This window comes from Parasteatoda tepidariorum, chromosome 7 (assembly GCF_982258835.1).
Source record: "Parasteatoda tepidariorum strain Cologne lab strain chromosome 7, Ptep-v5.0, whole genome shotgun sequence".
In the NCBI taxonomy this organism is placed as follows: Eukaryota; Metazoa; Arthropoda; class Arachnida; order Araneae; family Theridiidae; genus Parasteatoda; species Parasteatoda tepidariorum.
Genome location: NC_141761.1, coordinates 70,356,029 through 70,370,601, shown reverse-complemented (window position 1 = coordinate 70,370,601; position 14,573 = coordinate 70,356,029). Strand labels below are relative to the sequence as shown.

Genomic DNA, 14,573 nt, shown 5'->3' with positions numbered 1-14,573 from the left:
CCTGAATATTTCTGTTAATTGTGCAAAAAATAATACTTTATTTCCATTTTTATGGTACAATGTTAATTCGTTTGAAAAAGAAAAGTTTTTATCTGTGTGCATTTACGATTATAAATACACAAAGATAAAAATTTTAACATATCCTTCAAATCGTAGTCTTATTGCCAAAGCTCATAGTATTTTTTATCGGAAAACTTATTCTCTAAATTTTTCAGAATGATTTTTTTTTCAAGCAAAAATTAGTAAGTAGTAGTCAAAACTTTTTCTCCTAAAATTGAACTTGAAAGTTTAGACATAATTTTATTTATGATGCCTATTTATATTGTAGAAATTTTTAGTTTTTAATTAATGAGAAGTTTCTAAATTTTTTTAAAAAAAAACTAAATTACATATTTTTTTTAACCGAGTCTTCTTTTTATATGTGTAATTTTATTTTTTTAGTAAGAAAAGCTCCGAAAATTGAACTTAAAAATGTGTAAGGAAGAATTTTGGAATAATTTTATTTATTATATCTATTAATATTTTAGACTGACTTATTTAGTTTTCAAATAATAAAAAAAAACTAAAAACTGCAAGAAAATCGCATATCTTTTTTAATATTTTTTTACATGTAATTTGATTTTTTAATAATGAAATTTTTAAACAAATTTTTACTAAGCATTATTAAAATTGCATTATGTATTTCAAAATTTGTGTTGAACATTAAAATTACAATTAACTTTTGCGGTCGTATTTTGTTGTTATTCAAGAGAAATTTACTGCCGAGAAAAGGCATACGACCGAAAAGGTAAAATGTTTCAACGATTTATTTTATAGTGTCGATTTTTCTTATATCCTAGAAACGTGTACAAAGTTAAAATATCATTATATCATTATAATCTCAATTAAAGTTTAAAGAATTTGAACATAAATGTACGATAAACGCACAATATATAAATCTGACTAAACAAAATTATTCGTAACTATTATCTTAAGTTCCTAAAATATAAAGGACCCCCCTAAAACATAAAGAAAAGAAGTAAACTAATGGGTGCACTTTTTTAAATAGAGTTTAGGGTTTTCGAAGCTATTTTTTGTATAAACAAAAGGAAACTGGATTTTTTAAAACTTATTCCTACTTGTTAGTTACTAGTAGAATTCATCAAAGAAATCTTTTTTCGTGCTCAAATGATTTTATCTTACAGCCGTCGTAAAACAACCGACTCAATTTTGTGTTTACGGCTACTAGTGTTCAACTCTGTACCCTTGTAATTTTGAACCCAATTCTGACGACAAGGGAACTTCTAGATCAATTATTTGGAGAAATTTGGCTTCGTGGAGGACTTTTTGATTAAACCAACCCTTATTTGCATTACATGGAGAGGAAGACCAAGAAAACCTCCCATGGTTAGCCTGACGGCAAAAGGATTCTTAACCCATGATCCATCTACCAGTGAGGATATTTTTCGTCAGCACTGTGGTCAGTGCGATCCGGGTGCTGATAAAATGATTTTATTTTACAACTGTCGTTGAGCAGCCAATCTAATTTTGAGTTTATGACTACTAATGTTCAACTCCGTAACCATGTAGTTTTGAACCCAATCCAGATGACAAGGGAGCTCCTGGATTAAGTATTTGACGAAATTTGTCTTTTTGGAGGACTTTTTTATGAAACTATTTTGCATTTGCGTTACATGGAAAGGGGAACCATGAAACCCTTACACGGTTAGCCTGACGGCAAGGGTACTCTAAGATCCCTCTACTGCAGTGGGTATTTTACGTGAGCACTCAGATCTGTAAGAGCTTCGACCAGCCATTGGGGGGAATCGAACCCGGATACCTCTTTGGAAAGTTACAGCTTTATCACTTGAGCCACTATATCTCTTTTCTAAAATGATTGTTCGATTTGGAAGTTTATTTTAAATTAGATCTCTCTCTCTATATGAAAAAGTTTTAGGATGTGAGTTTTTTTTTATAATTTAATATACTATATAATTAAGTTTTTGAGTCTTTTTTTTTTGCAAACCTCGTAAAATCCTATACTAAATAAATTAAATATCCAATATCAAAAATTATTACAATTGCATATATTTAAAAATAAGCTAGCAATTTTTCTAAAAATTATTAAATTATTTTAATGTAATCTAAGCACTAGTGAGAACTAAAACCTACTAGCATTAAAATACAAATAATTATAACTTAAATGAAATTAATTCTTAGAAAGTTAAAAAAAAAATTTTTCCTCAGGAAACTAAAACATTTTAATACAGACGTACTGAATGGAAGTTACATAATATGAAAATTTATTCTTACTTTTTAAAACAGCATTTATTATTTATTTATGCTAGTATTTAAAGGAATAACACAATTAGATAACAGATTTCAAATTTGACAATCATTTTAACACTAGGAGTTACAATCGAATATTCAGAATGTTAGTTTATATATATATACACACTATTTAAATAAAAAGCTACAAGTATATATATATATATATATATATATATATATATATATATATATATATATACACTTGTGGCTTTTTATTTGAGTAGTGTATGTCCGATAAGCAAATGTGTTATAGTTTAGGCAGTTTAAACTATAAAGTGGAATAGTTTATAATTAAAGTATTTTAAAAATGAAACTACATGTAAAAATAAAAAACCGAAGTATGTAACTAATTTTGAAAAAAGAATTTACAATTGCAGAAAATTTCAGTAATTAAAATATTGTAATTGGTATCTCTAAATCACAAACTTTTATAGTTTTTAAATTTTTTTAGAACTAATGTAAAATACTTGGGGTTGTATTGGAAGTATAAATTTTGACACTACATGAGTGTTGTACTGTACTCTTTGTTAAAATTTAATGTTATACATGAAATTATTAATGCATGAATTCTATTTTTTGTAGTTTGTTCTCGATATTTACATAGCAATAAGGCAGATTTTAGATTTGAATTTTATAGCTCTTGTAGAAAATTTTTGCTCACGTTAAATCTTTCTAATCTTTATTCTCAAAATATATTTTTATTTCATAGATAAAAACTATATCCTTCGCAGTATACATGCAATTACTTTTGGGGTAAAACACTTATCCCACAATATTAAAAATGTTGGTACAGTTAAATAATTAATAAAATGTTGATAAATTAAAAAATTTAAAATGTTGATGTATTGGTGATGAATGTTAATGTAACTACATATTATCCTATAACAACTTTTATAGAAGGAGATGAACTTTTTTAAAAAGGTAGCATGGAAAATTTACTAAATGTGACCATGCTATGAAATGTGAGTACATACGAATTATGCCATCTACCATTTTTGCCAACATCGTGTTTAAGTAATTTCATTATCTCTCAAATTTATTTTTTCACAATAATTCATTATAAAGAAATCAGATAAAATACAAATATAACTTATTGCATACAAACATTGAGAAAATATTTAAATTTGAAACACTTCCAAATTTATTTATTTGGCACAAATGGTCGACGGGGTAATACGAAAGTAGAAAAGCAAATATTAATCAAATATCAGGATGACTAAGTTTTTTTTTAATAAAACTTTAGCTAATCACACACATTTATCAATTTTACTTGAAAAAATTTGTATGAGATAAATATTTTTCTCAGTTTTGTTAGATGCGATATTACGAGATAATTATGTGTGGAGAAAACTATTTTTTCAAAAAGGAAATTTTTGCAAAAAACTTTAATTGTTGCGCGAAATAAATATTAGCTAAAATTATTTTTCTTACAAAAAATTTCTAAATTCCATGCATGAAGTAAATTGATTCAAGCTGCGCATTTGAAAGTGAAAGAAACATTTAAACAACTTTTGTATAGATTTATAGTACTGATTATAAAATGTAATTGTATTCTGTAAATTGAAATGGCTTGAGATAAAATTGTGTAAGAATGAAAAAATATTTTGTGACAAAAATGAATTGCAAGAAAAAAAACTAAAAAAAATATTTTAACGTTGCACAAATTAAATAAGTAGAATAATTAAGTAATTAGATTTCAAACTATGCGTTTCTGTGGGTTAAATTATGTGTTTGCATAAAATTAGGTATTTCTATACTTCAATATTTGAGTGTAAGATTATCGCTAATTCCTTTAATAGGGGAAAAAAATAGAATTTTTGCTCTAAATTTGCACTTTTTAGGTGTTTCTTAATCTCATAGAGTTGCCTTAGATCTGTGTGTGTCATTCTATTGACAATAGCTCAGAAATTTTAAAATTTAATAGCACGAGAAAGCTTTTAGCTTTTAACAAAATACTCAGATTATAGCGCATATCCCGAAATGATTTAAAATTCATATTTTAAAACCGTAATAAATGCACATTTCTTACATGCTTTAAATATTTTTGCTATCTTACTTCTTTTAAAATCTTTACTTTAGAAAACTTTTTTTTCTTGATTGTAGAGTAGATAGTTGTGAATTTTCTTTCAAAGAATGTCTCGTACTGGTTTATTAGTTTTTTTGACAATGCTTATTATGATGCCAAAAATGCTAGACGTATTCTGAAATGTGTAAAAAAATATTTTAATTTTTTTCATGCTTGTTTAAGGGCTTACAATTATTTAAGAACTCGGATGAAGTTATCTTTGACCATGAGAGTTCGAGTTAAATAAGTAAAACTTTTAAAGTGAAATAATATTTATTAATGATGTGCATGGTCTTAAAATTACTTTACTCCGTTTCATTTTTCAAAGGTAATTTTATATAGTATATCTGAAACAAAATAAATGAAATTTATGAAATTTAGTTCTTTATTTAGTTCTTTATTTAGTTTTATTTAGTTCTTAAAAAATGTAGATTTTTTAGTCTTTTTATTTTTTTGGAAAAAAGCAACTGAGTTATATAATAAAGAAGATGCCAATGACTTATTCTAATTTAATAGTTAAATTGAAGTTAATTCTTAGAACTAGTACAATGCAAAACAGCTATTTTCATTATTAAAAAAATTATAAAAATTTTGGTGACAATTGATAAAAAAATTATGTATATCGGTAGTTTTTAAGAGAAATGATATCCACGATTCAATGAATAATATAAAACTTATACTGAAAGATGTATTTGCAAATATGAAAAATGCATTTATTTTTTTTAAAAAAAATGATGGTTTACGTTGACCTGTTTTGAGCGCTCAAAATTAGGCACTCATTCTCAAGACTCGCTAGACTTTAATGACTACACTACATTTATTTTTAATGAATCTTCAAAATAGGACCTTAATTTTAAACGCTTAGAACATGTCAGAAAAACCCTTTTCCTAATTTTTTGGAAGCAAATGAATTTTTATATTATAAAGCATATCCTTCCACTAAAAATATACTGTAAATTACTGGTAAAAAAGTATGTTAGAAATTATATCTATGTTATTACACATTTCCTACTTTAATGAGAACTGATAAGAATGTAAAAATCTAAGAGATTAATATTATACTAGACTGAATTTGAATTCGCGTTTCAAAGTCAACGTAAATTTTAGTTAGAAATAAAACGAAATAAAACTTTCTCTTTTAAACAAATCTCACTTTTAAAATAAATGTGTATTTGAATGTAAAGAAACTTATCTTATGTAGTTAAAGTATAATTGGTGATCCTCTTCCTATACCGAAATAGCATAAAACTCGCGCAAAAAATTACTTCAAAGTCTGTTCTTTTCGTGTCTATCATGATTATGCCGAGTATACTTATATGGTATTATGCCGAGTATACAGGGTAAAGGAAAATGAAAAATACTTGATGGTAATTATTTTCGCTAGTCAGTTGAAGTGTTATCATGAGTTGCTTTGTGAACTTCAAAGTGAGTTTCTCTACTTGGAATTCTTGGAGCGTGCTCCAAAATATTTTGACGCTGTCGTTCGAAAACAACGGAAAAAATTTAATCGGTTTTCATCTTAAGAGAGGAGTTGAGATGTTCCATCCTTCTCTTTTTGTTATAAGCAAACGATTTGGTGATGAATCAAAATGTTTTAAAAATGAAAATACAAAATATTTTTTAATTTTTTCAATTTGCACCGTCTGTAACTTTTCATCAAAATAAAAATTCACATGAAAAATGCATTTAGAAATTGCGAATCTGATTCGTACATTTTAAGCAAAAATAGTCTAACTTGATCCAGTAAGAATATTCTCGTTTTGAAAAATGTGAATTGAATTTTATAATTTTTAAATATTTGAAATTTTTTTAGTGTATTTTATTTCTTGACAGAAATATTTAAACTATTTTTAAAAGATTTATTTTAAATAAAAAATCATTATTTCATAGGAAAACTATGAACTGGTACGTTCGAATAGTCGGCAGTCAAACGATCATTTACTTTTCAAAAGTTGAAGTAATTTGGAGTGGGCTCCAAAAGTTTCGGGTTCCTAAACTCAGCCATAAATTATTGACTCCTGCAGAGCACAACAACTTGTCAAAGGAAATGATATTATTGATTATAATTTCGGAATTCAATTAATCTAAATTTATAATTTTATTTCTGGAACTAAAGAAAAATTTGAAGACCCTATTTATGTTACCAAGTTTTACTAATCCATAACAAGATTTTTTAGGAAGAAATTTGTTGCGACACAGCAGATGTGTTAATTTTTTTATGACTTTTTTGAATTTTTAACAATTTGTTTTTAAGGATTTGAATTAAACTTGAATGTAATGTCATTTAAATGTCCATAAATTTGCATTCCAGGCTTATCTTTCTATCCTTGTATGTATGCAGTGATCAAAAGAAATAAACAGACCACCCTGAATAACTTTTGATCTAATGGTTGGATCTTCACGTTCTCGAACTCATAATGGTCCGAGGGATAACCTCAAATATGCTAATAAGTGCAGGCGATATCCCATACAAGAACATACTTTTTCAGAATAAACATACTTTTTCAGAATAAACCGAAATATCTATGCAATGTATTGTGCATAGATACTTGTATTCATTGGACATACATATATCCTGCACATGTACAATATATCTATGTACATTCATTGTATGCATAATTCAGTTGAATAGTTCCTAGTATATCGGTAGGATAATTCCTGAGAAATCGAATTTTAAAAATGTTATGCTTTTAAAATTTTATTTCTCAGGAACTATTAGACCAATTTCTCTCTAACTTTGTAATTTGTCATGTAAAATTACGTTCTTTAAAATAATTTAAAAAAAATTGTACCTTACAATACAAAATTTTTTCGAATATTATTAAATAAAATAATAAATATTTACTAAAATTTTTTTTTTTGCATGGAGTTATCTTTGGATATATGACTTTTATAATTGTGTGCAAAAAGTTTTTCAATTCGTTATAAAGTTCCCGAGGTATGATAAAATACGCAAAAGGTAAAAATAACATTAAGGGATGCAACCTTAAAATCGCTTTCCTGACCAAACTATTGGTATCCAATTTCTCAGATTGTGGCTACCCACAATATTTTGGGAACCAGAAATCCGATTTAGCTGAAAAAAGGCTATGTTTATTCAGAGAAAGTATGCTTTTTCGTCTGATTTCGCGACTTAAAATACCGTCTGCACTAATTAATTACCATATTTGATATCACCCTTTCGGAACATTAAGATTGGGTCCTAGAACAAAAAGATTCGATCACTGGATCAAACTTAATTGTTTTTCTTCCCCCCCTTTTTAGCACTGCACATTATCTCCGATAAAATTGTTTTTTTTTCCTGCATGCATCAACTCACACCTGTATACATATTATTCTTCAAGTTATGCTCTATAATGTTCAATTATGTTCTGTTCAGCTTTTCCATTTGGTTACAATTAACTGTATTAATTGCAAATCGATTATGAATGATCTCTGTGAGAATGTTGTTCAAATAAATATAATCGTTTTGTGAGAAAGTGTGACTTGATAATGTTTTGTAAATAAATATTAATAAAAATATCTATTTTAGAGTTTTATATAATCCTTTGTCTTGTTTATTTCATTAGATTTCAAGGTACCCTCGAACCTAATTTAGTATACATTTAAAGGAATATATTATATCACAGTATGATTAAAAATATTATTTTTTGATGATGTGTTTTTTAAAAAAACAAATTAGTGATCCATCTTTTGTTAGAAAAAATTGTGATTGAATAAGAATCTAGTAGATAAAGCCTCTAAACAGAAAATTGCATAAAAATTCCCGTTTGGATAACAGTCTAATTGGAAGAGTATATTGGATGGTTAAAATCCGTATCATAATACTATATTGGACAGATTCGATCTAATAAATGTATTGAAAGAACTAGCTTTTTATTCTTGCAATTTTGAATCCTTATTTAGAAGAGAAGCGAAATAAAGGTAAGTTTTGAGATAAAATCACTTTAGAAGAGTAAAACATTGGAACAATTAATTGAAAATTTCATACTTTTCATATTTATAATTTATATAGTATAAGTTAACTAATGCAATTAAAATACTTACAGAATTTTTTAACTCACAATACAAGAACTGAAAGTTATCAGAATAAATACGAAAATTACAAAGCTAAAGGTTTAAAGATGCTTTATAGCTTAAACAAGCTTGAGGCACCTTTGAACACAAATGAATAAATATTTATCAAAAAGTGGTTTTAAAGAAAACTAAATTTTAAAAAAGTACTTAGTATGATTAAAGTAAAAGCTAAAAAGCAAAATTATTAAAAATATATACTTATTTTGCTTACTATGTAAAATAACCAAATTTTCTGAAAATTAAATCGGATTAAATCATTTAATTGAAGCAACTTGTTGTATTCCTCCAGTTGTGATTAAACAATATTATTTTCTTGCAATATTTTAAAAATCTCCCTATTGACTAATTTAATAATATTTTTTTTGAATTTAATAATATTCTTTTGAGTGAATAATTTTTTGTTCGAAGCTGAACTAAAATAAAATCATTGCCTACAATACAAAACTTTCATTAAAAATAAAGAAATAAATTAAGTAATTATATTTTTCAATTTTATTGTCTTACTGTGATTACATAAAGACACATTTTAACGCGCATCACATACAATTTAATTCCATCCAAAATGATTGTATAATAGGTAAGTATGTTAATAAGTTTGATAATTTAAAGTTACAGGCTTCAGTCCATTGAATAATTAAAACAGAATAAAGGTAAATTAATATTCGTTCTAAACTTATAATTCTAATAATTTAAAATGTTAGATTCAAGAGTTAAAAACAATGCTTGTCTTGCTTTGCCTGCAACATCAGAGAAGACAAAGAAAAATGGTTGAACGTTGATTTAGATGAACTTATATTTAATACTATTGATCTCATTTCTATTACGGATAAAAAGAAGTTTTTTATTTTTAGAATATGTGTAACATCAAGCAATAGAAATTAAAAGAGTTCTGTTAACCAACTCAAATTTGTAAGATTTGATAGCTATCGTTTTCCTAATCTTACAGTAAAATTGTTTTTTTCTTTTTAAATAATAGCCATCTTAAATACTTTAATCGAATAAGTAAAAATGTATTTTATGGATTAAGAAATTGAGCTTGTTAATCTTGTCACAGCTTCATATCATTTTATTTATTTTTCTCTTTTTTAAATCGAATTTGAGAACTTTGTCGATACGTTTAAAAATGCATCGCATTTCACGTCATTTATGATGCATGAAGTCAATATAATTCAAAAATGGATTAATATTATTTTAGATAAACGAATCGATTAGTTAACCAGAAAATATTTTAGCCCCCGTCATCAAAACAGTAGTTCAATTAGCTGAAAAGCTTTTGGTTAGAAAACGGAACTCTTATAGATCATTAATTGTTTTAACATTGAGCAAACGTCGACTAAATTTACTAATTACTTTGTAATGACTTTGATAAGAGCTCAACAATATCATTAGGACTTTTTTGCATTTGGAATTTAATGTCTGTGTAAAATGTCTTTCAAAGCGAGATCTAGGAATTTAGGACTATTACTAATACAATCGAATGTTAAATAGCAGATATTACTTTTTGAACGAATTCTATTGTATACTTTCAAATTGTATAGGTTTGATACCAAAGGAAACAGTTATCATTGTGCTCAAAATTGTGTAAATATAACGTATAATGCACTGTTTTGCAATTTTGTGCATTGGGGCTGGGATACAGATGATAATACTAAAATATAGTATTATCATTAGTGCCAAGATACCGAATTGCAATATGAAAAATTAGCAAAATTTTTTGTTCTGGCACTAATGACGATTTTTGCTTGTCTGAAATGACCGACTATTTTTCGAACTTGTTTATTTACTTTTTAGAAGTTACTTACTTGTTATTCAAAAGTTTGAGCTCAAAAGTTGAAGTCGAGGTTTTTGATAATTTCAAGGGCAAAAATTTTTTTAACTATCAAAAAAAATTTTTTTCTTCTTTTTTTTATTAATATAATATGAAAATATTACGTATTTTAATTTATTATTGATAGTTTCAGAAAAATTGGATTTGTAAGTTTTTTTTTATCATAGATTTCTATATCAAAAAGAAAGTTAATCATTTAGGGCTTATTGGCGGAAAAATTGGGATCCGTTGGCTCAAACTATGATGTGATTTTTATATTTTATTATTTTAGTGCACCAAAAAAACAGAATTTGTGAAAGACTTCCCTCTTTGGTTTTTTAATGCACAGACTTGACATTTAGTTTTTTAAGGTACACAAAAATATAGTTTGCATTAATTAATTAGTATATTTTAAAGTCAGGCTATCGAACCTTTTAGAGTGAGTCCTAGGAGGAGGAGTTCGGACATTTCGACCATTAGAACGAAAGTTATTGACAGCATCCTCTTTTTCTTTCTTCATTCTGTAATATTATCTGTATAAAATAATGTCACTTTCCACTATATTCTCAATTAAAAAACTGCATTCAGCATATAAATATCGTAAAAATTCAAAAGGTATTTTTTTTTTTGAAAAAAGGAACTAATTTAGATCATTTGATCATTTTTTTTTTTGAAAATGATCAAAATTGATTATTAGATCATTTTGTTTTGAAAATTTTTTCATTTTTTAACTTTTTCAAACAAAATTTACACAATTACTATATTCTATATTATAATTTATCTGAATTTGAAAGTGGATAAGAAATTGAGAAAAATATATTAAAATAAATAAAATTGTGCAATTATTTATAGATCTCTATCGATTTTGTTACGAAAATAACAATTTTGGAAACTGTTAAGTAAAATAGCACCAGCCCGATATTTATTCAACACAAACGACTAAACAAAACGAAAGATTCTTGATTCCTTTTCTACATGGTAGATGATAGAGTATGGGTCTGAATACGAAATTTATTCTCGTCTGTTTATTGATTTCTAAGACAATACAGAGATGGCGCCAGCTTCGAAGCACGTGGTTGCAGGGCACAGGTAATTGGCAATGAAGAAAAGTGTACAGGGGAAAAGATTTTTAGTTTCGGTGTTCAACGGGATCCGTTCCGCTCCGTCCGGCCGGAGCCGGCTATAGCTTCAAAATTGCCGCCCCTTTTACTTTATTTTTGTACAAACGTTATAATGATCAGGTGTAGAACTATAATACTTTTGCCATCCGTCACATTAGTAGTAGGTAAGTCTGCATTTGAAGTTTGCATGCACTTTTCAAATTTTTTTTTCCTTGATGTTTGAAAACTTTTTCGAAGATTAAAGAAATATGAGATTTTTTAAATGTTGCGATCATATAAATTATTAATAACTATTATAAGCATAAAAATGTAAAAAAAGCACAAAATTAATTTACCTGTATATTGTTAAAATATTTTCGTTAAAAGTAAAATTTCTAATATCGATCTCATGTATTCTTTTTATAAAAAAAAGTTTTTACGAATCTTCATTGAAAAAGTTTTTCGTCTTATTGATCTGTGATATTTATGCATTTTTTCAATGTATAAGTAAATTATATTTATTTAATTTCCCTTGAAAATTATTCCGATGCTTATGCAAAGAAAAAAAATTCAGATAGGACCTACAACTGATTCAAACCTGTAATTCAGATGACTGTTTTCGAAAAATTTGCAGATGGTTCAGTGATAGACAACAGATAAAGGAATTATTTCAATGAAAAAATATCGAAAGAATGATAGAAAGAAACGTATAACATGAAAAAAAAAAAAAAAAACGACAAAAAAAAGTTAAAAGAGGGGTTAACATGAGCATAGAGTCAGAGGGAGTGTCGAGGTAACCAAATGATGTTATATTTAATTGTAAGTTTTTTTTGCTCAGAGAAAAAAGTAAGAAAATACATCAGAGAAAGAATTAATTTTATTCATTACTAATTTCTTAATCGTCTATTTGCATTATGCAAGTAATGCTTCCAATAACTTTTATTAATAATTATTTTTTTACTTATACAAAAACATGTGCTTGTTTTTTTTTCAAATGCTTTAATAAGAAGACAATCGGAACAGCTAATGCAAAATTTGAATAAGAAAGGATTTTTTCTTTTTAAATGTTTGTGTAAAAAGCTGCAAAAATCAAGAAAGTTGTAAAAACATTCTCGTTTTTCTTTTTTTAAAAACTCTTTTATTTAATTGTTGTTCCGAGTTTCATGACAGAATCGGGGGAATCTGAAAACTCACTGCAATTTCAATTTAATTATATTTACCGTCTTGTTTGAAAAAAACAAAATCAAAACAATTTGAAATGAAAAAGCATAGCATAGACGTTAATAAGAACTAGCAAATACAATCAGTTTAAATCTTATATGAAATTAAATTTCTCAATAAAGACAAATATTGACATCATTGAAATTTCGAAATCATCTTTAAATTAAAAATTATTAGAGAAACATTTTCTGAATTAATATTTTTAAAATATTTTTTTTGTTGATAAAAATGTATTTTAGCTGTTTCTTTGTCTCCGAATCCTTTCGACACTATATATTTCCGGCAATGTTTTTTTTTTAATGCAGCATTATAACTATCGCATTTAGAGTATATATATATATATATATATATATATATATATATATATATATATATATATATATATATATATATATATATATATATATATATATATATATATATATATATATATATATATATATATATATATAAAACAGCTATATTTTCAAAGCTAAAATATGTCTGGATAGTAGGGGCTTTGGAATATTTTTCGGAGGAAAAAATATATTTTAAGTGTTTCTATTAAACAGAACCTCGTCGATGCTGTATTATTTTGTTGTTGTTGAATTAATGAAAAATAAAAAAATAAGTATCACATTTAGTGTATAAATTTCTGCTGACTAAAAACATTGCACAGTTTTACTAGTTTACAGTGATGACGTAGGGATCGAGGAATTTCGTTTTTTTAAATCACCGTGCTCTTTAAACTCAATTCTAGTGAAATTAACATGTATAAAGCTGTAACGTACAAAAATGAGCTAGAAAATGTTTATAAACTGCTTTCTTTTTATGACTTTTCATTTACACGTGGCAAAATATCATTGCGTCTCAACATACATAATGCGAAATACATTGTCACTAACATCGATTGATTGCAGAAAAGTTTTCACTTTCTCGACTAACTCCACGTTGCAGAATGTGACAGACAGTGATTTAAATGTTTCTTTCATCTCAATTTCAGATTCTGCTTTTCATTAAAATTTGGTCAGAAATATGTAAGCAAACACAAGAGCAACAGTAGATATTCAATAAATACTTTGCACAGCAACACCATTCATTTGTTATTTCGATTGTGTCGTTCTTGGCAAGCCATTGAGAAAATTTGCATTTCTGACAGTAAACCAAACAGGGATCTCGTTAATTCAAGGTTCGACTTCGAAAAATCTGTATTTGAATTTTGTTATCTCATATGCATAGCAACTAACTCGCCTATATACTTCCTAGTAATATTTCAGGGTATTTCAGGGGTTTTAGAATTTTGTTCTTGACAGTAAATATCTGTATCTAGATATCTCATCATTTTCTGTAAGAGAAATAGTTATATGTTGATGTATTCTCTTTTTATGGAATGTCTATTGTTTGTTTGTTCAAACTTAGAGCTAATTTCAAGCAGCTATTTAGCCTCTGTAGTCTCAAAATTAGTGGTCGACCAAAAACATCAAACTCTTGACTTCAAAACAAATAAATATTTATCATAAAGAAATTTAACAATGTGTAAAAGATAGTATGATCCAGCTAATATTGTTATATTATTTTTGCTTACCATAAAAATATTTTTGTTATGATAAAAGTAGATATTTACTTATGGCGGCAGATTGAGAAAGAATATCATATGTCATATCTGCTTTAAATCTTAATATCTTTAATTAATTTCATTTTATGAGTATCCAAGTTTTAGTTGGTAAAAGGTGGAAGCGTAAGCTTTTTGACCTTTAACCACAAAGACTTCTAAAATGTTCAGATGTTCAGTCGGTAATTGGAGTCAATGAACATATCTCTTCATGAATCGTAGAACAAATTGCACTTTAAGAAATTTCCTGAAAAAAATTGTTAAATAACATCTTATTTAATTGGTATTTTAACATATTCAACCAAGCAGTTAAATAACCCTAAAAAAGAAGATGGTATTCAAAGAGTTTACCGTCAAAAAAATCGTTTATTAATTGTTTTCAACTAATACGGTTAAGCTACC

General features: G+C 26.5%; 1 protein-coding gene across 1 annotated transcript in view; it reads left to right on the top strand.

Annotated features, from left to right (window-relative positions):
• Positions 1-11,363: 11,363 nt before the first annotated feature.
• LOC107454037 (UPAR/Ly6 domain-containing protein qvr) overlaps positions 11,364-14,573 on the top strand; it is a 100,767-nt gene continuing 97,557 nt past the window's right edge. Inside the window, exon 1 of the mRNA XM_016071085.4 lies at positions 11,364-11,544. Coding sequence (XP_015926571.1) covers positions 11,493-11,544 — 52 coding nt within the window. The 5' untranslated portion in view covers positions 11,364-11,492. The remainder of the gene's footprint in view (positions 11,545-14,573) is intronic.